The sequence below is a fragment of the Lagopus leucura genome, unplaced genomic scaffold (assembly GCF_019238085.1).
Source record: "Lagopus leucura isolate 7727_CA_CO unplaced genomic scaffold, USGS_WTPT01 Super-Scaffold_100001, whole genome shotgun sequence".
Lineage (NCBI taxonomy): Eukaryota > Metazoa > Chordata > Aves > Galliformes > Phasianidae > Lagopus > Lagopus leucura.
The window spans coordinates 48,156,873-48,179,543 of NW_024962262.1; the positions used below are offsets into that span (position 1 = coordinate 48,156,873).

General features: G+C 42.1%; 1 protein-coding gene across 1 annotated transcript in view; it reads right to left on the reverse strand.

Moving 5' to 3' along the window:
* Positions 1-5,761: 5,761 nt before the first annotated feature.
* TMEM131 (transmembrane protein 131) overlaps positions 5,762-22,671 on the reverse strand; it is a 92,918-nt gene continuing 76,008 nt past the window's right edge. The window contains exons 30-41 of the mRNA XM_042866787.1: positions 21,736-21,894; positions 20,611-21,209; positions 16,481-16,656; positions 15,977-16,104; positions 14,581-14,705; positions 14,275-14,430; positions 13,367-13,544; positions 12,910-13,031; positions 12,705-12,801; positions 11,556-11,653; positions 10,056-10,219; positions 5,762-6,854 (exon numbers count right to left, since the gene is read on the reverse strand). Of these exons, the coding sequence (XP_042722721.1) occupies positions 6,558-6,854; positions 10,056-10,219; positions 11,556-11,653; positions 12,705-12,801; positions 12,910-13,031; positions 13,367-13,544; positions 14,275-14,430; positions 14,581-14,705; positions 15,977-16,104; positions 16,481-16,656; positions 20,611-21,209; positions 21,736-21,894 (2,299 nt within the window). The 3' untranslated portion in view covers positions 5,762-6,557. The remainder of the gene's footprint in view (positions 6,855-10,055; positions 10,220-11,555; positions 11,654-12,704; positions 12,802-12,909; positions 13,032-13,366; positions 13,545-14,274; positions 14,431-14,580; positions 14,706-15,976; positions 16,105-16,480; positions 16,657-20,610; positions 21,210-21,735; positions 21,895-22,671) is intronic.

A 22,671-nucleotide genomic window follows, 5' to 3' on the forward strand; every position in this document is an offset into this window, starting at 1 on the left:
TGGGTTAATATTACTGTATTGATGAAATCTGTGAATTTCTCACAGGTAGTCTCTATTTTAAACAAACAAAAAAGCAGCAAAGCAAGCACAGTAAAGTACTGCCCATTTTCTAAGAATCTCTGGTGCTCTACCTGCTGCTTTCAGTGCCATTCAGTTCTTATTGCTGTTATAACAGCATTATATGGATTTCTGCATGCAGCTGAACTGTCGATGGCTCAGCCTGGGCCTCGCTCTTCTTCTGTGTGCCTGGAACCACAGGTTAATGCTCCTCACCTGTGCCCAGATGTGCACATCTGAAATTAAGTTCTGCCAAACAGCAAGAATGCCCTGTGTACCTGTGTACTGGATGCTTTTTTTTTTTTCCACTTAGGGTACTGGAGAGTATGAAGGTATTCCATTCCACCATGACCATTGCTTAGTTTAACTAAATCATAGAATCATAGACTCATAGAATGGCTTGGGTTGGAAGGAATCTCAAAGCTCACGAGTCTCCAATCCCCTGCCACATGCAGGGCCACCAACCTCCACATTTAATACCAGACCAGGCTGCCCAGGGCCCCATCCAACCTGGCCTTGAACACCTCCAGGGACGGGGCATCCACAGCCTCTCTGGGCAGCCTGTTCCAGCACCTCACCACTCTCTCTGTAAAGAACTTCCCCGATGTCCGACCTAAATCTCCCCTCCCTCAACTTAAAACCATTTCCCCTCGTCCTACACATATCAACCCTTTCAAAGAGTTGACTCCCCTCCTGTCTGTAGGCTCCCTTTAGGTACTGAAAGGCTGCAGTGAGGTCACCCCACTGCCTTCTTTTCTCCAGGCTGAACAAGCCCAGCTCCCTCAGCCTGGTTAGGAGTGAGATGCAAGTGAATATTCCTTGAAGATACCATTGTCCTAAGAGATTCACAGCACGTACAGCACAACAGGAGTTACTGCAAGAATTGTAAGCTCAGTCAGAGCCATTCTATGCACTGCATAATTTTTAGGGATTTCCTTCATTCTTTATTTCCAGACTCTAATCTTGGCAAGATTTTGCTGGTGGCCTGACTGCTATCGGATGGGCGATGCCAGGTAGACTGGGGCTAAAAGTTCTTCAGCCAGGGAAGCAGCATACTAGGGAGCATTCCAGTCTCTTGTCCAGTTTCAGCTTCTGGGTTTTCCCCTTTTGAGAGAGGGAGACCATCCCCCTGCTTTTTGTTGTCTTCCTGCATTGCCATAAAAAATGCCTCTTAGCCTGGTGAATATTGTCTTCCCTGAGAACAGCTCTGAAATGGGCCAGGGAACGATATTGGGTGGTGCACAAACTGTTCTGATACTTGCCCCCTTGGTGGACTTGTGCTTCCCAGCAATTGCCTTATAACTAAGCCAAAATAACAAGTGACTTCACCCTGCTGTAGCTCCATACCAAAAAAAGCCCAAGAAACATTCCAGAACATCTTTTTCTTTCTTTTTCTTTTTCCCAGGAATGTTTTATTAGCTTCAAAATTAGAAATGGACAGCCTGTATCTGTTTCTGAAAGGCACCTCCCCCAACTCCCAGCCAACATCTTTGTCCTCTTGTGGGACAACAGGCTTCCAATCCCTTGTCTTGTCTAGGGTGAGTAATTCAACTGCAATTTTTCACAGCTTCTAAGAGTCTGTCTCGGACTCTGAGACAGTCTGTTTGTTTCCCCTCTATTTGTTTCACTTCTGTACATACTCTCTGGCATATATCCCTTGTAGAATCCTTTTATGGGAAGTCTCACACTTCCTTCTGCCACTTGGACTTGGCATTAGGTTACAAAACTTAAGCAGAGACTGAGTGTACCCCCCGAAGCTACCATACTGATGAAACTCTGACTCACACATTTGTCTCACCTTAGACCAATAGAGTGAAGTCAGGTCCCAGCTGTATGGTCCTTCCTGAAGGCCCACTGGGTGGGCTGCTGAAGGGTGTGCTGGTCCAGGCATTCTGCAGATAGCTTCAGTATTGATGCCAGTAGAACAGCAGTTGAACACCAAGTCTACCCTTGACTGGTCCTGGATGAAAGCAGGCACTGGGCAGAATTGTTTTGAAGAAAAACCTGTTTAAATGAGATTACTGAAGGCCCTCCTGGAAGCGCTGAGTGCACCGCAGAAGCTGGGCCATCCCCGGTCTCAGCAGCTCTTTGTTCTGTGACTCATTGGTTCAGAAGGCCAAAATACTGAAGCTGAGAATACTTGCTCCAAATTACAGGGTGGCAAACCAGACAAGGCAAAGTCAAAGTTATACTCAGTGTAAAGCATCACTGAGTGAAATCCTTCCAGTGAAAGATAGTTTCTTACCCCATACAAGTCAACACTTGTGTACTCTTCAATTCACCTCTGAAGCGCAGCAGCGGGTGTGCGGTCAGGCAGTCCAGTAGAAAACTTCAGTATAATTTGACTGTGACACTCCACTGTTGGCAAGATGCACCACTTGTTACTTCTGTGACTGAGTATTTGCCAGGCTCTGGTACTTACCCTCAAAGTCCAACATCAGGGCCCCATCCAGACCCATCTGCTGTTACACTGGATCATCCTAACTTTTCATAGATGTGAAATAAAATGTAACTGTGCTTTCATGTCATTTACAGTCTTTCCTGATGCAGTATTATGCTTGTAACCAAAATCTCCAAAGCCTTTCAAGAGGTTCTTTTTTGAAACTGAGCTAAACTTGGGTCTGTCCTGTTCAGTATCTTTGTTGACGACCTGGATGAGGGCACTGAGTGCACTCTCAATAAGCCCGCGGGTGACACCAAGTTGGCAGGAAGCACTGATCTGCCTGAGGGTAGGAAGATCCTACAAAGTGATCTGGACAGGCTGGATTGCAGGGCTGAGGCCATTGGGATGAGGTTCAACAGGACCAAGTGCCCAGCTCTGCACTTTGACCACAACAACCCCAGGCAATGCTACAGGCTTGGGGCAGAGTGGCTGGAGGACTGCGTGGAAGAAAGGGACCTGGGGGTATTGATTGATGGTCGGCTGGACAAGAGCCAGTAATGTGCCCAGGTGACAAAAAGGGCCATTGGATGCCAAGATGCCAAGGGTGGCATCCTGGATCGTATCAGAAATAGTGCAGCTAGCAGGAGCAGGGAAGTGACAGTTCCTCCGTCCTCAGCACTGGTGAGGTTGCACTTCAAATACTGTGCTCAGTTTTGGGTGGCTCACTACAAGAAAGGCATCAAGGAACTGGAGCACATCCAGAGAAAGGCAATGAAACTGGTTGGGGTCTGGAGCACAAATTATGGGAGCAGCTGAGGGGACTGGGAGTACGGAGGAGGCTCAGGAGAGACATTATCATTCTCTATAACAACATGAAAGGAGGTTGTGGTGAGGTGGAGGTCAGCCTCTTCTCCCATGTAACAGTGAGTGATAGGACTAGAGGGAACAGCCTCAAGTTGCATCAGAGGAGATTCAGGTTGGATGTTAGGAAATACATCTATAAGAGACTGGTCAGGTAGTGGAACTGGCTGTCCAGGGAGGTGGGGGAGTCACCATCCCTGGAGGTGTTCAAGGAAAACTAAGTTGTTGTACTGAGGGACGCTGTTTAGTGGGAAATAGTGGTGGTAGATGGACGGCTGGATTGGATGATCTTAGAAGTCTTTCCCAACCCTGGTGATTCCATGATTCTATGATTCTAGTGCCAACTAAACTGACTGCACATTAGGAACATACTTACCCAGTTCAGGCGGCCAGATTTCAAAACAGGGCAGGAACCCTGCAGGCATTTTAAGTTTATTTGCTAGAGTTGGCAGAGTAGAAACACCATTTAGAGCACCAAAATAATTAAGGCAATTAATGGTAATTATTTTTCTTCGTTGCTGGGAACTTTGTATTCCCAGCAGCTTCCAGGTCTGGAAAAGAAAAGCTGACTCAGGGTAGTCTGCCCCTTGTAGTACTCTGAACTACAAAGAATGTTTTAAATTATCAGAAGGGCTGTGAGCTCCGTGTTTCCTAGGGCTGCACATCCTCAAAGAACCTGCTTAGAACACTCTTGAATGATTTAATTCATTACAAAATTAGAAGCATCCACCTTGGGACTTAGAGGTAACCATGCCACTCACCAGCCAGCATTTTCTATGCCCATGAAAACTGACTATCATAGAGCCAGCAAGGAAGCTTCGTTGTTTCCTTCCTGAGGTTTCTGTTCTACACACATCCCACACTCAGAGTGTTTCTTTAGAAACCCCTGACTTTTGACCTATTTCATTTGTCTATGTTGGGTATATTACTTAGGATTCATGTACTTGTTTGCTTTTTTAAGAGGCAGTTCTCTTGATTACTTTAACCAGGCAGAACAAAGTGAGAGTGCTCTCCGAAGCTAGCTCTGTATCGAGAAAAGGAAGAGCGGACACTCAGAGAAGGAGCCTTTTGGCCTAGGGCTTTCCTTTAAATGCTGAATGACTCCATGCTGTTTCTCTTATGAAACTGAAAATGATCTGTTAAAGATCTCAAACTTTTGAGTTGCTTTGCCCCTGGACCATAAATAATAATTTTTAACTGGTGTTTGAAAAGAAACTTTTCAAAAGCAAGAGCTGAGAATGTTGTATTAATGCAAATAACCTTTGCTGCCTTCACAAGGGAATGGCTCACACTCGGGGGGCAAAAGTCTAAATTAGATACGTTGCCTTGTCTTGTTCAAAGGGAAATTTTCAAAGCAGAAATTATTTTCTTTCTTCACAACTGCTCAAGCCACTGGGAATAGCAGTACCTCGAATTCATTTCTCTTTATATCTTCCATGGAATCACTTCCTACATAAAGACCTCCCAGGGAAATAGGGTTGTACGTTACATTAACTTCAGCAGCTTTCTTCACCTTGAACTTACTGCTGTTATCTCCCCCAGTCCCATCTCACAGGGAAGCAGGCCCTGGCATGCCAGTAGCTTAACTAACTCTTTATTTTGCACGCAGGAAGAGACTTGTTTGCCCAGTTACTCAAAAGGAAATTCCATATGAACCCACACTGAGCATTTCATTATCTTGCACGGTTCTAGAAATATCCAAATTTTAAGAACAAAGGAGTTCTTACAGATGCCCACTTTGGAGATCCATACCTCCTGCAGCTGCTGGTGACAGCGAGAGAAGAGCAACCTGGCACCTGGGGAGATTTTGTTCACATAATGCTAGATTGAAAAATGGTGAGTCTCAATTGTTTAACCCTTATATTTTGTTGCATACAGCATTCTTTGTAGCAAATTGAAATGTTCTCTTTAAAATAATGGATTCTGATAAAAATCTGCTGTAAATTTGGAGTAGTGCCACTGAATGGTAAGTGAATCTGTGTCACCGACGGTATTGCTGCTTTCTTGTAGCATAGATGAATGTATTCAGTCACTGAGCCTTGCCTTACTGTTAGTGCAGAGAAACAAACACACTGAAGAGTGAGAAACTCAGTCCAAAAATAGTAAAGCACTGTAGATCCATGTAAGACCAAAGGTTACAAAGGTATGGGCGTAGCATAAACAGCAGCTGCTATGCCTGGTTCTTACAAACTTGAACAGTAGAGATGTTTTACAGCATTTTGCTATCCAGAAAGTCTCCACATGGACGGCATCAATGCTCTGTGTGACCCTGAAAACAACATATCAGATGCTCTACAAACTCATACAGTTGAGGATGCCAGTTTTAATTGGCAGGGAAGTTTCTGTTCATATAGGCTCCATGCACAGTAGATTTTGGCCTGAAGGTTACCACCACCAGGCGGATCTGTGCATGCACAAGTTCAGATAACACACGGAGAAGAAAATTGCAGTAGGCAGATCTTGAAAAAAGCAGTATTTATTTTAAAGTACAACCCAAAGTTGTAGCCATAAGAAATGCACAAGGTATCTTGTTTTTTCCACAAGTCTTGGCTGTGTGCATTTCGTTTCAACTTAAAAATGCATTCAGGTTTACAAATGTACAAAGAGCACAGAAAGTGTGTTACAGTCTTAACAGAATGCTCTTACATTCAGCCATTTTGCTGTTAAGGTTCTGTGTTGGTTCTGTTGTGGAATTTTTCTTTTTTTCTTTTTTCCTTTTTTCAATTTTTTTTTTTTTTTTTTTTTCATTTTTTTTACATTCTTAGAACCTGTGTTAACAAAGACAGCCTTATTTTTAAAAAAATACTCTGCATTTTAGCACAAAGTGCCTTTTTTCTTATTTAAATTATAAGTTGGAGGGTAATACTGGAAAAAATTTAAAAATCAAAACCGGTGCTTCCATAAAAGTATTGCATGCCAGGACCATTTTGTAGTTCAAACTGCTTCCTACATAGAAATGGCAGATGGTGAAATAGGAAGCAGTGAAATTGTCCAGATTTGCAAGCTTTGGCTGTAGGTTGGATTTACGGCCACACCCAGACTTTCCCAAGCTTATCTGTAATCTCACACTACCATATTGCAGGATAGACTTTAAAGAGGAGCAAGTGGTGAAAGTGTGACTCGGGGGGAGGGAGAGAGAGGAGGGAAAAAATAGCCATGACCAACAGGCGCCTGAAAACGATGTTTCAAAAAATTTGCATTCAGAATCATATCATGACCTGGATTCAAGTTCTTTTCTTTCGCTTAGCTTTGGGTTTCAGTTTTCGTGAGGATAGTGTGAATTAGACCATGGATCTGAACTTCTTCTTCCAATCGTTGGGCTCCAAATTCTCCAAGGATTGTAGGTCTGTCCCATATCTTCAGCCGGATTGGCAACAGTGGCAGCAGCAGATGGAGGAGGTGGTGGCGAGGAGTTTTCGTTCCCCATAAGATCAATACCTGACAAGGCATTTGTTGGAGTGGTGAAGGGAAGGCCACTGTTGAGATTACTTGACCAGATGGAACTGCTGAATGGAGTGGTGGACCACAGGCCGCTCGGGTTGCCAAGGATAGACTGTGGTGAAGACAGAGCTGCATGAGTAGCTGCCAGGCACCCTCTGCCGTCAGCTTTTTCTTTACTACTGATATTATTACAGTCCCTTTGAAAGTAAAGTATCTAGAAAAAACCAGATCTGCTGTAGAGGCCCTTCCACCTCCACTGTGACACAGTTTTGAACTACCTTTACTAGACCTTGCCCAGAGGAATCACGCTAACGATCACCAAATGTGTCTGGAAACTGAATGGGCTGCAGAGTGCAATTACATTACAGGCTTTTAAGCTGTTTTCATTTGGGCTTATACATCCCCATGCTATTACTAATTTAAACAGCAGCGGTATTCAAGGGTCAAAAAGCATCAGCCACATTAAACCAGCTTGAGCAAGATAGATAAAGACAAAATTCAAGTTGTGATGGAAAGTAGCAGTGATCTTTGATCCTTTTTTGATCCTTGCAAACCTATCTCCTTGTACCCACACTTATCTGTTCAAAAAAAGAATCACAGTTTGGATGATATGTTCAAGCCCACAGTATCTCCCCATATTCCCAGTATACACATTTTCCTCCTATCCTTAAGCTGTCCAGCCAAAGAGAGAAGGAATGGTATAAGGGCCATATGGCAATACCAGTGACTTTGCCCTGGCTCTACAAATGGCCTCTCTGACAAATGGTGTTGCAGAGCAGCAGCATCTGCACCATGACATCACAAATGAGTTTGGGGTGAATGGACAGGCACAGCAAGCCCAGAAGGTCACATGCCGATATGAACAAGGCCCAGTTTGGGTAAACTGTTTTACCAAAGTCCAAATGGTAGCAAGCAACAAAGAGAAGAATCTAACCAGTGGAAGGTGGTTGTGGAAGGGGATACTCAGAAGCAGCCAGGGATGGAGATGAGACAGGATAGTATAAATCCCATGCTCATATGAACACAGAACCTGCCACATGTAGGCTTAAGACCCTAGCCAATAGATTTAATAGTGCATATACACTGTAAATCCAGTTTGGAAATATACAGTAAACTTGAAACACCCCGGTGGCAGGAGACTTGCTGCGTATGTGCTATAAAGTACAAACTTCCTTATGTTTGGATTTACTGGGGGAAGATGGGACATCCCTTGCCAAGATCTCATTCCTCACACAACGAACACTAAAGGATAACCACTACCTGTATGCTGTGCACCTGATGATTAAAATAAAAATCTCTTTATAAAGCAAATAGGGTGAACTCTAAAGATGTCTTCATTTCAGGCTTTTATTTTTTTTCTCCCTTGGAACAGAAAAGATACATTCAACCTTATCTGAAACTGGCTGAACAATACTACATCAGCAAAGACCCCTCAAAGAACTTGATGCAAAGAGGTGGATAGGAATTTTGAGCATACTAAGGGGTTAACCAGCATCATTCTGACTGTCCAGTGTCATTGGGATGTTGAGTTAAACCAGGGTCACAGTTTCCAACTGTTACATAACTAAATGGTTACATTTAAGCTATATAAGCATTAGACTGCTAAGCCTACAGCAAGAAACACTGATCCTGCTGCTCAGACAGCATCTCTAACACACTAAATCCACTCTATTTCTTGCTATGGGTGAAAGAGCCAGGAACTATTCCAGTGTATCCCAAAAAGCACTTAGGAGAGACTGGCAGTTGCTCATGAAGTAGAAGCAACAACAAGGAAAGGACTGGCAGAGCAGTATATGACAGATAGCTACTCTTTTTCAGTGCTTGTGGAGAAAAGCCCAAAGTGGCCCAAAGACAGAACGACATGTAAGAAAATGGAGAGGCTGTTGTGAGAAAGAACCTGAGGGGGACTAGCACCAATGCTGCAAGCTTTGAAGGGAGATGAGATGCAGAAGTCAAATGCTATTTAGTACAGAAGGCAAAGAGTTGTGCATAAAATGGGAAAGCAAGAGGACTGAGGATGATAATCAAAGTCAACTTCCCCAGAATCCTTCCTAGAAAAGAAGGTAACCTAGGAGCCAATATACAACACTGTTTGCAGGAAGAGATTTGGCTCTTGTGCCAGAAAGAGGAAATGCACAGGCTCTGGTCTGGTACCTGTCTTCTTGTCTTGTATTTAGCTTCACTTGCAGGAATAGCAAAGGTTTCCTATTCTGGCTCACCACAAGCATTGAGAAAACACTGTCATTAAAAAGGCCTTGAACATTTCTATCTGTTGGCTGCTTTTTGTGATCTTCTCAATTCACTTCTAAAATGCCCTTTTTCTTTCCCCCCTCAAAATCATTTAAAAGCAGAGACTAAAAATTCTTCTGTATCATTTGCTTGGCTTCTGCCTCAGTGCTTCCTGAAGCACAACTGCAGGTAGCTTTTGTTAGTGGCTAGGACACAGGCTGTGAGCTAGAGACTGTTCTGGTTGTCCTCAGCCCTTCCTTCTCTCATGTGTGGAATCAGCCCTTTATGCAAGTAAAAGGAACAGTCTCTCCTTTTTATATCTAGTGATGTGCACTATGTACATAGATTCACACAGTAATGTTACAACTGCAGCTTTAAACACAGGGCAAGAGAAGGGTCAGCAAACAAGTGGGCAATGCAAACAGCACCTCTTACTACAGAAACACTTCCAGAAGAAAAGATGAAGAATGATTTCCCCTTGCAGTGAAAACAATTACTACGCTGTAAGTTTTCTTCTGATGCAAATGTATAAGGATGAGAGAGCAATGCTACAGTCTACATGTTTGGTGTATTGTTGTTTTTTGTTTTCTCCCTTTTCATCAAGATCTCCAACAAAATTAGCAGTCAGTTTAAATGCTTCTATTTAAGCTCAGTCATCTAGTGTTATTTCTAAGCTCAAAAGAATACACTTGAGCTTTTTGGTTTTCAACCTTACGTTAATTTACAAAGAGGTGCCACACTGGATTCAGCAAGAAGAATCAAAATAGGAAAGTTATCCCATTGGTTATTTTGCAATTGTCCATCAAACTAGAAGTGACAGCAGCAGCAGCACAGGAGCAGAATGTCTGAAGCATGTGGAAATGGAAGACATGGCTGTAAATGCTCTCATCACAAATTTCATCATCTGCAAGCAAGCAGACTAACGGCTCATTGTCCAAAAGCCATTGCAACTTCAATTCATGGAACTATTAGCACTCAGCTGACCTTTCATCTAAATTTAAAAAATCTCTAAATAAAATGACACAGCAGATACAGAGCAGGTTGGTAACAGTAACAAAACACCGTATTTGCACCAAATACTCACTGCAGTTGTATGAGTTGGTGAACTTGAGCTTGTAGGCCAGGAGGGTATGGAATCTGTAGCTGAAGGATCCCAAATGGATGATGGAACATGATTGAACTCGCTCCAGTTTCTCTGAACATCCTGCCCATACGCAGGTCGAGCTAAACCAAGCTTGCTAAAAACCTCTGAAAAATAAAATGATATCAATTTGAGCACATTACTGTTTCTCCTTGTTCACGAACATCAGCAGACTAACAGTTCACTGTCCCTTCCCATGTCCTTCTGTTAGGTCCTGCTGCAGGAGAACAGATAGAAAAGGTCACACGCAAACAGATCTCAGCTCACCTGCCCTGTATGGGGCAGTTGCTACAAATTTAGAATCATGATTACAGTGAGGAGAAAAGTTCTATACATACAAAAAAAAATTCCACAGGTTGATACTGAATGAAGTATCTTAGGAACTGTTTACTCAAAGGCAAACAGAGAATCTGGTAGAAACACAGCAATACTGCAAATCCTGCTAGTTCAGCAAGTTCAATGTGGCTGGAGGAGCTGACTGCGCTGAAACAGACTCTCAGAAGTGCAGCACTCCCTTCCCAGGTGACTCCTGACATGGGATGTGGCACCAACTGTGCCCAGCTGAGGCAGGCTGGCCCTGTCTCAACTAAGAGAAGGAAAGACAGCACCAGTGCTCATGGTTCAAATGGTGCCTGCACACAGAATTGATCCCAAGCACCTTACTGCCATCCCTCAGAGTCACTGGAGCCAAGTGTTGCAGATGAATTGAAAGCAGACCCCAGACATTTTTCAGTAGAGACCCAATCCAATGACATGCAGATGCCGTATGAAGCTTGTTTTGCTTACTGATCTTTTGCACACACCTTAAAAAAATACCATGCACCCCCAAACATAGTATGCAAATCTACCTCAAGTATGTAGAGCAGTTGTGCCCCACAATATAACCTGCCTGCATCGAGGCCTCATCTCAATAGGCACTTACAGAAAGCTTACCTATCTAAATATAGCAATTAATGGATGGTTAACATGCATCAGTTCATTATACAGCTACACAAACGCTAGAGGAAAACACGAGAGGAAAGCAACATGAAGGATGGGCCGTTGCATCACATACATAGCAATGGGTTTATGCAAGCGTGAGGTGTTCAGGAAACCACAGGTTTCATAGCACACTTCTGAGACCTACTGTGAAGCTTCAGGGGAACGATGAAGGGGAGGAAAATAGTGAGAACAGACAGTGAGAAAAGAAATATAAAGACATTCTTCTGAAACCAAGAAACTTCTAAACCAGTTGTTTCCAGCAAAACAACATCTAAGACTTTCCACCAACTCTCTGGGCTGAAACACAGAGTACACCACCAAATGATAAAATGCTTTCCTATACAGTAATCACTTTGGGGGATGGGTGTGGGAGCAGAGCCTGTACTTAGAACAGTGGAATGGAAATATACCATTTCTTTACCTGTATTTAAATACTGAAAATATTTGAAAAAATACACTCACCTCCAGTTAAGTTAAAAGAATGTCCAAATGCAGAGAATGAATTGAGAGGTGTGAAGTCAGGACTGCTGGGGTTGCTGATAGGACTCCACAAACCCGAACTGAATAGTAAGGAGTAATGGGAAAGAAATATGCATTAACAGAGTCTCACCAACAGTAACATTGTGCTGGTCCAAACAGAAATATGTACAAATGTGCATGCACACATGCACACGCATTATCCATATGTACAAAAATGGTGCCCAAGACTTGGTAAATAAGCTTATTTTTGTTTTAAAAAATGATTACAGGGAAACACCATTATCTTATACATAGAACACTGCACTAGACACAGTGCTCTTGGTCTGTATGCTGAGCTCCAACAAAGAGCAGCTCTGTTTTTCAGAAGAATTGCAGGCTCCAGAATGCAGCACAACTTTTTGACAAGGAGAGCAAGCTTAGAACTGCTGAAAAGGGATACGAATGCTCACATTCTACTTGTGGATAAGTTTCTTGAAAATACAGATGGGTTAACTGGAACTGGTGATAAATATTTACATAAACAAACCAAGAACTGACCCACAAATCTTGCACAGAAAAGCAATTCCTCTGTACATTGAAACTCGATTTCAAGTCTCATTCCTAGTTTAGAAAAGCTACCAGACAGCACTCTTGAGAGACACACACAGCCAAAAATCTAACATCTAAATCTAAGGCAGCGTGATTGGAAAAGATCAGAAATCCCCATTGCAATGAGGAATACAACTAAGCATGGCTATACTCTGCTTCTACTCAGAACACAAAGTCCTGTTATTGTCCTAGTTTCAGAGTTAAAAGAGAGTAACAGATATTACTGTACAGTGCAAAATCCTGCCTGTGAATTATTTTGAGTCACCTTGGTACCCATTCCTAAATAATCAGAGAGCCAAGCTGAGGTGTCCTTCTTTGGATGCCCAGGGGACACAAAATTGTCAAGTTACTGGGAATGAGAGTGGAAGTCCCCATCATATCCAGAATGTCTCTCTCCCCTTTTGAGAGATTCACAAAAAATAAACATTCAGAACTCATAAACAGAACCAGAATGAACTCCATTCACTGCCTTCAAAATGCCACTATTTCTTTACAGGCTCTTCTCTAAGAGCTCAGGTATTTCCAAGAGGTATAAACACTTACCTGTCAGAGCCATCACTGTCAACAACTGTGTGGGAAACGCTGATATTGTTGGAAACTTCTGTCTTTGTTGGGGGAACCTTTGGTAAGCCACTGCCACCTGCAACAATAAATCTAAAATGAGACACAGAAGTAAACCAACTAACCAAACAGAGTGAATATTCTGGAAATATGCAGAGGTATTTATTATGCCAGGCTGGTACAGTACCTGGGCTCTTGTCATAACCTGCAGCAACAGCAGCAAAAGTGGGGTTTCCGTTCCTTCCTGGAAGAGAAGCTGCCTTTGCCAGCTTGTGTTTGGTACCACTGGGCTGCTTGCTTTTTGTTTCACTTAAAGGGGAGGAAAAAAGTGGGGAAAAAAAGTTTGTGGTTTTAGACTTCAGTACTTTGATAAACAAGCAATAATTCAATCCCGTATTCATAAAAACACCAGCAGTAGTTCAACAGTTTATGTTGGTGCACATTTCTGTAATCTAGCAAGTTGTAACAAACTCCCCTAAAACATAAATAGCACTCTACAACGTGCACAGTAATATCTGCAAAAAAGCAGTTTCCAGAGGAAGAGGAAATGGGTACAAGAAGAGAGATACACCAATATCAAGCACAGTGGTTCCTCAAGCATTCTCTGCTTGTAAAATTAATAGGAGGAGCAGATCCAAACTCACTTGCTGCAGCTGCTGTTCACAATGCTGCTGTAGGTGCCTCCTCGTGGCCCAAAAGCTAAGGATGCAGGAGGAGGAGGAGGAGGAGATGGAGAGGCAGGTGTAGGTGAGGGCTGTCGCTGTTTCAGGAAAGCATCTGCATTCATGGTTTGCAGAGAGAGTTTATAAAGGTTGTCTGTAGCTATATAAAGAAGCACAAAAGACTCTCATGTAGTATTACATTAAGATGATGGCTACTCAAACTCAGCTATAAATTCAATTTCAAGAATTATTTCAAAGACTGTTCCCAGTCATTGAAGTAGCAGCTCCTATAGTAGTAGATCTACTCCTTCCTTATTTTCTCCTACTACTATTCAGGTTTACTGACTACTGTGAGACTATTTTGATGAAAGCGTGAACTGGTTTCTATGGAAGAAAAAGAATGGAACTTCTAGCCTAAGCAAGAGCTGCAGGGAGGGCTGACTTTATGATCACACGCAAACAAGAGGAAAATGACTTGTTTCTCACCAAAGCCTTAAAATACAACCAAAAAACTTGTAATAGTGCACCACCCTAACCATTGCAATAAGAAGCTTTCAGTGTTTCCTCTCGAGAAGGGATCACTTAATTTCAACTTTGGTTGCAGAAAAATGAGGAAGAAAAACTCAATTTGCTGTAGAAAATATATTTTGTTTTCAAGCAGTAATTCTCAATTCCTCAGCAGTTTCTGAAAAACTGTGGAATGAGCGACATTCTGCCCATGTGGTGTTCAAATCTTCCAAATTGTACCGGATGCTATCAATATTAGGCTTACTGCAGAAAATGGGAGCATAGATATGCAGGGAATAAAAGCTAGGCTAAAAACAGATCAAGCCTGCCTACAGATATGCATTGCAGGAGACTAATTCTGTCATCCTCCAGCGATTACTCACAGCTGCCAGCTTTGTGAAGTGGCACAGAGTCCCACTCTGGTGGAGGAGAATCCTTTTCGCCTTCCGAGCTGCTGGTGTTTCCTAGCTCCTGTCCAGAACTACTGGGGAGAAACTTTGATAATACTGATGGCCTGCTCTCTATTAACTTGTTTGGACCTATTAACAAAAAAGAAAAAAGAAAAAAAATAATCAGTGGATAATAAAGCACGTAGCTTTCTTAACATTAAGCTTCAGATTAAGCTTTCAAAAGCAAGCAGATTGAAAGTCCCAAGATATTTGTGATACGTGAAAATAGCCTCACAATACCTCTTGTTTTTGGAAGGTTTCTTGATTTGGACACATTCGTCAAGAGGTGCTGTGTGGATACCTTGGATGGAAAGGTTTTGCGCTGCTTGTTTTCCAGTGGGGGAGTATAAGGTAATTCCAAGGAACTAAATGAAAACAAGAGAATCCTTTTTTTTTTTTTTTGCTTTCAGAAGTGCTGCAGGACATACAATATACATTTACCATACAGGCTCTACAAAGGACTGCTCTCCTGTGGATTCCTCCTATTATGCTCACTTTCAAAGTGATTCATAAGCACAGTTTTTCTGTCATCTCTTCTATTTCTCCTACATACAACTCTACCCTTTCACCCGTCCTAACTTTAGCTCATCTCCTTCCCACAAGGGCATTCCAGCTCACTCGCTTTCCAGGACTAGAAAGCCTGCTCAATAACACAGTGATAACCAGGAGATGGCAATTGCAGTTTTTCCTCTCTGCTGCCAATCGCATGCTCCTGATACGCAACTGCCATGAATGCACAAGATGACTGATCACAGAACTATTCCAACCCATCAAATTTATTTGGCTATATATTGTTCCTTTTCCCCAGCTGTTTGATTTTGTCCCAGATGCCGTACATTTTCTAAGGAAAACTGTTGTATTCATGTCCTGGAGAAGAATTCCAACTCAGTTTGGGCCTCTGAATACTGTCACATATCATCACCACGTGATTTAGAAGATGGAGGAAAATGTATAATAGTAAGAAGAAAAAATAGAAGGGGACATTGTCTGGCAATATTTTAAGAAATATTTTGAAGAAAATGAATGCATATACATACCAACTACTCAGTCTAAATCTCAGTCTACTATTAACTACAGCAACAGGCCAAAAGACAATCCAACATATCACGCCTCAGACTAGCAAATTTATTTTATGGCTATCCAATACTCATTTTGTTTTAGAACTGCAGAATCAGATCTCAAAATAGACTGTCTATAGAAAGGCTGAGGTTCTTTATTTTTCCCTTCTCCACCATCTGCAATCTGTCAGGAAGGGAATGGCATTGGCAGCAAACATCTCCTTTAACAACATATCCAAGACACTGATAGCTGTAACTTTACCACAACTAAAGGTACTCATGTTACAGTGCTGCCACTGCACAGTAACTCCTGTAGAAATGTTTACTCTATTTTGTATCTGTTATTACAAAAGAACTTGCCATTGCTTAACCCCATTTTCTTCCCTGGATTTAGTTCTCATATTATTAATTGACCGTGCATCAAATAATCATTTACAAGCTCAGATGTTCCTGATACCACAAAGGAAGCAGAAGCTGCCTGGAGCTATATGTGCTGCTGTCATTATCCAGTCTGGCAGCCATAAACAGTAGAATAAACGGATGGTTATTGATCCATCTTCCTGCTTTGTCATGCTTACCTGCTTTTCACATCTACAGGGATTTCTTTCTTGATACTTGTTAGCAGTTTTTTACTTTTCTGTTTTATTTGCACCATTTCATTTTCCGGTTTTTCCTGTGTAACTTTTCCCTTTTGTTTTTCAGGTTCCTATAAAAGACATTATAATAGGACTTCTGTATTGATCAAATATGTATGTGTTTTCTTCAGCAGACAGAACAGGCTAGGAGCACACACAGAGACTACTACTACAGTTCTGCTGACAACTGATAGCTCGTTCCAACCACAGTCACTGAAACACTTTCAGTCCTGAGAGGACATGATTCAAGCATGCTGACACTGCTCTTTTGTAAAAGAGGAAACACAGTAGTGAAAGCAAGGAAAGGGGATTTTTATAATTAACCTTGTTCCACTGCTAGCTACTGCAGGATATGAAAGTAGGGGAAAAAGAGACCCCATTCCTAAGTGTCATGCTCCTCTAACACGCGATCCACCACAGAGCCTCCTTTTATTAGCAATGCTGTACCTCTTTGAGAAGTGGTTCTGTATCTGGGTTAGAGGTTTCAGTTGTGGTTGAAGAACTGTCATCATCTGCCAAGGAATCCTTCAGTTCATCTTCCTGTTGCTTCCCTTTTCCTCTTCTGTCCTTTTCTTCCCGTTTCTTTTGTGGCTTCACCTTTCGCTGAAGTGCCTTCCCTTTCCCTGAGGAGATAAGAACATTTCAGATTCCCATCAGCAGTGCTCTGTGACAGGCTCGTTCACTTCATTTGAGAGGCTAACCCACATGATAAAACCTCTGCAGTTTGCCTGCTGTGCTCCTAAGGCCTAATTCCATTGCCTCTCTGCAGACGTGGGTACCTGGTTGCACAGAGTGCTTCTCTGCTGCATTCCTGGTGTTTCTTTTGATCACCTTATAATTCAAATTGACTGTGCCACCACATAACAGTACATTTACACATGGACTTCAGAAATTGGAACAAGCTTTATCATTCTAACAGAGGAAGAACTGAAAGACTTAGCATCCTTCCCAGTTCAAACACAAAGCAAAGGCTAAGAATAAGACTAGAGCAGATGAGAAAAATCACTATACTACGGTTAGTTTGGCAATGATGTGTGCATATCTCTCTCTAGAAATCTCACACCCAAATATAGCAACTTTCCTCAACATATTTTACTTTTTCAAAGTACACTGTATATTAAGAGCCATGGCTAAGCTGACTAAAATTATTTAGCTTGACATACTTAAGTGTTACTGCATCTCAACGTACGAAAATCATGCACTGAACACTCCAGGGATTGTTTAATCACCTTTCTTGAAGCAATCCACATACCAATAAATAGTGCTAGTCAATCAGTCATGTTTTTCTTACGTTTTCTACAGGCTAACAAATGGAGCAGAGAATGAACTCAAAATGCAGAGGCTTAAGAACCTTCAAAACAAAGCCAGAGGTCCTGGGCTTGCAAAATAGAAGACTATAAAGCAGAAACCTGGGGAAAATAACAGTTATTGAGAAAAGTATTAATACAGAGAAGCTGCGTGCACACGTGGAGTCAACATCATCTCACCACTGCCTCTTGCTGCGTTGTACAAGATAAATGCATTCCCAAGTACTCTGATTGTGCCTTTTGGTAGACATGCTTTATCAGAAAGTCTTCCTGAGATACTATGACTCAGACTAAGTACCTTCCTTAACACACCACACAGTGCCTGCCCTCTTGCTTCCAGAATGGATTTTGTATGCTCAAAGCTAAACTGTGTTGAGTAAGTGAAATCAAAAACCGGGATTTGTACCAGCTCACATCAGAATTCATTTTGGTAGAAAAACAACGATGGCTGTCCTGTTTAATTTGATAATTTGTGCCTCAGGGAAAGTTTGTACCAAAACACACATTTGACTCCAGTATTTTGGTAAATAGCAGATACGCATCGAAGGGCAGCATCTTCACATTTTGCTTCTTTCAGATGTTTTCAGTAACAATTAGAAAAACACTGCAGATTGTTTTTAACGTGAATGCAAACGCAAGCATAAACAAGTAGCTCTGTACATAAATTTTCTAGGGGTCAGCCTCATGCTTATTGGGGCATTCTATTTTTGCCTCAGAAAGCCTCATGCCAATATTCACACCACCTTTAGTCTACATTCAGAACTGCTGAACAGCTTAATGCTCACTGTTAGAAAATTTTCTCTAAAATCATAGAATCCTTAGTGGTGGAAGAGACCTTTAAAGGCCATCTAGTCCAACTCCCCTGCAATGAACAGGGACACCTACAGGTAGATCAACCTGCTCAGAGTCCCATCTAGCTTGACCTTGGATGTCTCCAGGGACACCATCCACCACCTCTGTGGGCAGCCTGTGCCAGCACCTCACGATCCCCACTGTAAAAGACTTTAACATGCTGTCCTAAAACACAAATATAACTCAAAGCAGCTGTTCAACACAGCTCTAATGTAGCCTCTGCAGTACTCTGCTAAGAACTAAGCTTTAAGAACACAAAACAAGAAGACTAAGAGCTGAGATCCGGCAGAAGACATTCTGACATAGAATTTTAATTCAGAAGCTACTGTTCTTGCAAGTGTCTGCAAAGAGCTCTAGCTGTTTATAAAGACAAAGATCAGTGTGCATGTGCAGATCTGGATAGATAACGGAACTTCCTCTTAAGGTTTACGTTTTAAAGAGTGTGAATGAAAATGGGCAAGTTTTACTTGATTTGCTGACCTTTTGAGCAAGTAGCAAGTTTTAGCAGGATCCCCAAAACTAGGGGCTTCAGTCTCCCATTTCAAAGCCCAAATGCAACTACACATCCATTCTCAAGTATTTAAGACTTTACTGCTCATTACTAAATACTGTGAAATTCTGTTGTTTTATATGATCATGCAGATGTTTCATGATTTGCTTACCTTCCACCTTTTTCTTAACTTCATCTCTAATAAACAAATCCCTATCAGTACTGTTTCTGTACAACATCACAGGGGAAAATGAAAATTCATTTAGAAATAAACACATCAAGATTAAATTCTTAACAACAAAAGTAGGATGTAACTGAGGTTGTGAATACAAAAAGCATGGTAAGAAGCTCCCAGACTCACAGCATCATTGACATTGGAAGGGACTTCTGAAGTTCAAGTCCAACCACTGCTACAGTAGGTTCCCTACAGCAAATCACACAGGAAAGGCAGAAGTGGGTCTTGAATATCTCCAAAAAAGGAGACTCCTCTCTGGGCAGACTGTTCCAGTGCTCTGTCACCCTTACAGAAAAGAATTTTTTCCTCACGTTCACATGGAACTTTTATAGTCCAGTTTGTGCTCATTGCCTCCTGTCCTGTTGTCCAGCATCACTGGAAAGAACCCAATGCCATCCTCTCGACACCTGCCCATTAGGTATCTGTGAGAGTTGATAAGATCCCCTCTCAGTCTTCTCTTCTCCAGGCTGAACAGCCCCAGGTCTCTCAGCCTTTCCTCACAAAGGACATGCTCCAGGCCCCTCATCTTCTTTGCAGCCTTCCACTGGATTCTCTAGAAGTTCCCTGTCTTTCTTGAACTGAGGAGCCCAGAACAGGACACAGTACTTCAGATGTGGCCTCACTAGGGGAGAGCAAAGGAGAAGGATTGCTTCCCCCAACCTGTTGACCACGTTCTTTGTAATGCACCCAGGATATCACTGACCTTGGCCACAAGGACACATTGCTGGCTCATGGCCAACCTACTGCCCACCAGGACACCCAGGTCCTTCTCTAGGGAGCTCCTTTCCAGCAGGTCAGTGCCTAACCTGTACTGCTACATGCAGCTATTCCTCCCCAGGTGCAAGGCTCTGCACTTGACTTTGCCAAACCTCATCAGATTCCTCTCTGCCCAACTCTGCAGCCTGTCCAGGTCTCATTGAATGGCAGCACAGCCTTCAGGTGCGTCAGCCAATCCTCCCAGCTTTGTATCATCAGCAAGTTCTACTCCAAAAGGAGTTTATGCTAATGGAAATAAATGACATAATGAATGTATCTAATGTGTGAAACTCATTTAAAGCATTAATCAAATGAAAAGATGCATAAGAAATTCAAACTCAACTCCAACCTCACACAAAGATGAAGATAACTTATACTAATTTGCTGACCACCTGACATCAGGTATTTTCTAAAATAACTGCAAGCATAGGTATGAAGAATTCCATTCCGAAACAATACCACAGTGGTTTACCAATACCACAGGGATTTTCCTTTACCCCATCTGTTTTGCCCCTTCTTCCCCTCTCAGATTTCGTTACATACTAGGACAACTTCCCTTCCTCGGCCCCCAGCTCCAAGTCCAAAAGACTTGTGAAGAGTGAATGATGTTAATCCAAAGGCAAAAGAGTTGCAATCAAAATAATTCTTTGGAAAGTAAGAAGTCTAAATATCCAGAGATTTGCTTTCACCAAAATGTTCCAAAGCTTTTGCAGGAAGAATCATAACTGAGCACTGCAGGAAATTTCGCTGCTATAAAACAAAGAATGCATTCAAGATGCAGGCAGATACAGAAGAGTAGGGAACAGCTGAGAAGCTACCACCTTCCATGCTATGAAAACATGACCTTTACAGCTGATTAGATCTTCTTCTGTGGCTTACATAATGAATCATCCTTTTTTTTTTTTTTTAAAAAAAAAAAAAAGCAGAATCTTATTACCTTTGTTTTTTGCTAGTGGAGATGGGGGTTGCTCTGTAAACACATCTGGGGAAGGGGCTTCTGGGTGGTCAAAGTCTTTTTCCATAGTTTCTATGAGTCCAGTGAGATCTGAATCCTCTGAGCTGTGCCTCCTGCTGCTGGCACACTCGGCATGAGGCGGGCTGAGAAGCGGTAGCTGTGGCAAAGCGCTTTCAGTCTGTTGCTCTTGCTGCTGGGACCCAGATCCTGGGGGTTGCTGGAGGGGCTGCTCTGCCAAAGCCGTCGTCTGCTGCTGTGTTGGCTGCTGGTTCTGCCTTGTGCCCTTGGCTCTTTTGCTTGCGGCATGCGTCTGAGCTGTGGCACCTGAATCCAAGGTAAAGGGGCCTGCTCTGTTCACTGACTGCACGGAAGTTGCTTGTGTTGAAGTCCTATTACTAGGCATGTTTGAACTGTTTTTGGATTTGATGTTTTCAACATCAGGTGCATTTCTATTGCTGTGAAGGTGTGCTGTTGCACTGCATTGTTTATGATTCCCTGCACTGGATCGTGAAGACGAACTGCCTGCTCCATAGATCCCTCTGGAAGGACCATGATTAGAATCTGATCCAAGCGCGTTCAAGCTGGAAGAACAAGAAGTGTTTAAATGTACTTCACAATGTTTTAGTTCTTCTCCATGAATAAAAAGAATCACTATGTCCAAAAGAAACTTTTAATTATACTTTTCTTGGCATGTAAACAACAAAAATGCCTAAAACTTCTTTGACAAGCTTTTACCATTCCCTGTTCACTTGCTCACTGTACACATAAGCAAAAATGGTTAAAATGACAGTCAACGTGTATGTTGAGGGGAAAAGAGAAGTCTTGTTTATTTTTTAACTTAAGACCAAAGGGAAAACTTTTGGCCTGCTATTTTTCTGCAGTCTATACTTTACCTTCTAGAGCGTTAACAGAAAACCAAGCAGGATTTGTTTTGACAGAATATTCTTCACAACCACAAAACCTGTTTTTTGTAGCCCATTATCTCTCAATCCATGGAAGAATCTCTATTCATTCACCTGTTCTAAAGAGTCTGTTTCTTTCTAACTGGTCTTATAACTAAAAGGGGGGGGGGAAGGGAGAGGAAAACAAACCCAAACCCATACATACTTTCCATCAGACGAAATTCCAACTATTCTCCTGAGATCAAGTGGCCTTCCCATATCGAAGGGTGGGCCTGAGGCCTCGAAAGACAAGCGTCTTCTAAATGGCTCCCAGATTCCTTGAGCTTCTAGATAGGCTGTTCCGATTACTAGGAGAAAGAGTACACTGCACAGAAGAGAGGCACTCAGTTAAGTATTGCTACATTTTGAGCATTTTAAGGCTTACGAATTTAATCAAGCATGACAAAAAGTTCCTATCTTATGCAGAAAAGCTGAAAACTGCATCCAACTCACATTTCTGTCTAACAAACATAAAATACCTAGATCTAACATAACATACGCAGCAATAAAACTGAAGAGCAAAGTTGAGATGTAGGTCTGGCCCTAAGTCCCCCATTTCAATCCAAATGAAAAATTTAAGATTGAACTGAAATACTAAAATGGCATCCAGAAGGTCACCAGCTCTCATGGATTTGGTACAATTCCACATGAAAAGCAAAGATCCTCCACAGCAAATTGTGCTGCAGTTCAGAGAACTAAAATGAAGGAGCGCTATTTCAAGTTTTACAATTGCATCTGCAGTGGTGTTTAGGAGCTCTTCACTTACATAACGCACTGCAGTGAACTGTATTTCTGATGAAGCAATTAAATCACTGCAGAGACATTCAGCACAGCGCTACAGATCTCATCTTCTAATGGTAGGAAATTTCAAGGGGGAGGAGACAGCACTGATGACTAAAGACTGCCTTGCCTATTACCCTAGAATATTTGTGCAAAATTAACTTTGCATTAGCAACTTCAGCTTCTGTTTTCCTCCCAGATCCAACCGGTGGTTTTTGTAAGCCAAATGTTATGAAAAAGGACATCTATTCACAGAAAGTGACAAGATACTTGATGAATTCGAGCTGTCTAGAAGAATTTGATATAGATATCATCTTTTATG